This window comes from Apaloderma vittatum, unplaced genomic scaffold (assembly GCF_000703405.1).
Source record: "Apaloderma vittatum isolate BGI_N311 unplaced genomic scaffold, ASM70340v1 scaffold23548, whole genome shotgun sequence".
In the NCBI taxonomy this organism is placed as follows: Eukaryota; Metazoa; Chordata; class Aves; order Trogoniformes; family Trogonidae; genus Apaloderma; species Apaloderma vittatum.
In genome coordinates, this window is record NW_009732742.1 from 1 (window position 1) to 3,466 (window position 3,466).

General features: G+C 35.6%; 1 protein-coding gene across 1 annotated transcript in view; it reads right to left on the bottom strand.

Moving 5' to 3' along the window:
* Positions 1-586: 586 nt before the first annotated feature.
* Positions 587-3,466, bottom strand: part of LOC104278617 (rab GTPase-activating protein 1-like) — a 7,742-nt gene continuing 4,862 nt past the window's right edge. Inside the window, exons 4-6 of the mRNA XM_009875643.1 lie at positions 2,455-2,629; positions 1,507-1,667; positions 587-701 (exon numbers count right to left, since the gene is read on the bottom strand). Of these exons, the coding sequence (XP_009873945.1) occupies positions 587-701; positions 1,507-1,667; positions 2,455-2,629 (451 nt within the window). The remainder of the gene's footprint in view (positions 702-1,506; positions 1,668-2,454; positions 2,630-3,466) is intronic.

Genomic DNA, 3,466 nt, shown 5'->3' on the forward strand with positions numbered 1-3,466 from the left:
TGGATTATGCAGGTCCTATTCTGTTCCTCAACAAAGATAAACATAACAAAACTAGAGAAGCATCCTACTCGTCTTGAAGACTCCACCAAAAGATTCTTTCTTCTAATCAGCAGCCCAAGTCCAAACTTGTAATGTTTCAGTACGTTGATTAATATGCTTCAAGGTGTAACACAGCTCAGACAACCTAACTCAGTTACTTCTACTAGACAGTGAGATGCTGGCAATGCAGGATTACAATAAATGCATGTTTTTGCACCAATCAAAAAAAACCTCAAACCAAAATAAACACAGAAAGCAAAACCAAAAGCATTCAGTTGTCATAAGAATCCTTTCAAAAAGACAATCAAAAGGCAAAAATATAAGAATGTTTTAGTATTACAGGCTATGTTTCTTTCTTCCACCTAAAAATCACACAAACACTTCAAAAGAAATTTAAACTGAACTGCACACCTATAAATTAATTCTTTGCACAGTAATACTTTGTTATTGTTGTATTTGCAAGTGATGTGACAGAAGCAAAGGCAGAAAAAAGTTTATCACATACTGTTCTCTCAAAAACTTAACCTGCATTATTTCTATAAGAATCTTACCTTTCAATGGCCAATTCTTTATTTGAGAGTTGCTGAACTGTAATCACCACTTTCTTCTCAACTCCTTGTTTAAGCTTGAAATATAATTTCTCTCTGTCCTTCGGTACAGGACTAAAAGAACAGAGTTTCTTTAGCACAGGTACAGAACATTAACCGTTAAATACAGAAAAGGTAGTCGCTGCCCACTTACACTGTTAATGGCTCAACTCATTTGAGAGACTTTCTCTTATTTTATTTATAAGTTAATAAACCAGCAGTGAAGAAAAAAACAGACTACAGGCTCATACTTAGTATGCTGTCTGGGGGGCTTAATCGACAAACTTATCCAAAGTTGCACGGGGTATTTCGGTTTTAAAATGATAGAAAATATGTTATACACTGGCTACGAAGCGGAAAAGAAATAGTGCACCTTCATAGAATTAACTCTTATTATCAAGTCTCTCATTCAAAAAAATCTTGTAATTAACTGTTATGTAAAAATTACTTTGTTTCCCTGTAATGCTTAGAGAGACTTTTATTTTCCATATCTTCAATAACTTTGGAATACATTATTTTAAAAACAAAAAAAATCTCAAAAGAGGGACCACTAGACTGTATTTACTCAAGAAAATTCCTTTGACTGCTGTTTAACACACTTCCAACTATCCTTTTCATTTACACAAGCCTACCTTGAGTATCCTACCAGAAATTATGTAAAAAGAAACTGACTTGAAAGGTATTCTGATTTCTAGTATTTTTATACAAAAGACACAGAGGAGAAAGCTGTAAAAGCAAAGCAACAGCTTCCTTTTTATAGCAAGTCTATTTAGGAGAAGAGGCCAAATCAGTTTCAGTGCAACATAGTAGCTGCACCTTCTGCAAGTAGCCATGTGCTTTTTTCCAAGAGATTTCTACTTTCCCATTCCATTCAGATTACCTAAAATTTCCTTTTCCATCATCTTCTTTGACTTCTAAGGAAACACTGAAAGTGTACACATCACTGTCTGGAGTAGGAAGAACAAAATCCTTAACATGATCAGATGCTTGTTTGGAAGAACGTTTAAATGCTGTTGAGAAACTATATAAAATTCGGCTGACCTGTAGAAAAGCAGAAGAACTAATAGCTTTATCAGAAATAAAAGAGCATTTTTAACAGGGTATTGTGATGTGGTTTTGAAGGTCATAAAATAACTGTGACTTGCCTCACACTGAACACAAAGCATGCCTCATTCAACACAAAACATCCAGATCGGGTGGTTAATAACCAAGCCAATTCAGTAACAACATCTCCTACTTCCATTCATGTCACATTCACTGCTCAGGTAACACTCACTAAGTTAATATATATTACTAGATTAGGAATGAAGCTCATTAGAGAGTCTGAATAATGTACTTTTCAGGCTGTGTATTTAACAACATAATTTTCAGCTTGCTTTTGCAGATGCCAAAAAAAGAAGGGAGATAACTTCTTTATTAACCTCTATTTTTCCACCCTAGAAAAATCCTCGTCTCTCAAACTATCACGTAGCTCTTCCTAAAAATATCTAGGGCAGAGTACTGTAAAATGATCCTTTGTACATCATGACATCTACACTGCAGTCTAAAATCTACCCAACGGAGGATGGAAAAACAGAATACTTGTACCAAACCTTAGGCTTCTTAAATCTTCCCATCATAGTGCACTTTGGAATATTATTGAAATATTAAAAGAAAACGAAGAAAACAGAATTATATTAATACTCATGTAGGACTAGCTACATATTCTGTGAAACTCATTATGAATGTGTTACCATATTTTTCAAGGCAGTATATATCATTTCCACATCTGGAACAACTTCGTAAAATAACACTTTTTACTCGTCACTGTATGACATTTAATACTTACTGCCTCTTTAATCTCACAGGAGAAAACATGAATCTGGAACTCTTCTGTTCCACAGCTGCTTTCTGTGAACGCAAAACAGTCACTCTCTGAAGTTCCATTTTGTCCACGCACACAAAACAACACCTTGTAAATTGGAAAAGAGGCTATCTCCACATTGCTCGACTGATCTATTATTCTGTCAAGAAAAGGAACAGAGAAGATCAAAAGAAAAAGGTCAGTTAAACAGGCCTATCTAAAAGGTTTTTCTGCAATTAGATAAACAAGTATGTCAACCATAATTACTACCAAATTCAAGTACACAAGATGGGCAGTCAAGAGAAATGCCAGGCTTTCCAGATTTAAGATGTAAATGCTCCTGGTTGTAACTTGGGCTTAATCTCTTTTGTAGTCCAAAATACAGACAAATACAGTATCCCCACATCATGCAATAACAATGACCATCAACGCTCTGCAGTCGTTCATGAAAAACACAAGAGTAGTGTAGAAACCACAGCAACAACAAAAATGGAATTTGCATACAAAGATCAAAGAAAATTCAACACTATAAAAGAACTGAAATATCTGTTTAAGAAAACACTGAGAAAACATTATTTATTCATAACGTACAGGACTTACACAGCTTAGCAAATGCTTGCTGCCATGTTCAAGTGAATTAGTGACAGATATAAGGGCAGATTTAACTTCCTCTCAAACCCAGAACCCAAAGAGTATTTCAGAAACTTTAAAGAAAACAAGAGTGGCAGACTCAGAACACACTACTACTAGGTAGTAAGTTTTAAAGAATAATAGTTAGAGCTACACAGCTCTCCTCTGTCTTTTCGTTCCTTGTCAGCACATGCACAGTCACATCAAGGGTGAATAAACCTTAGTTACCTGGAATAGAATCCCCAGTCTGTAACAGTACAGGACTAATGTTCTAAAGGCAAGAAGACCCTGGAGAGGATTCAGCATACTGTCATACTGGTGGGACATGTCAAATGGAACCCCACACGGCACGGGCTCAGATAGCAGG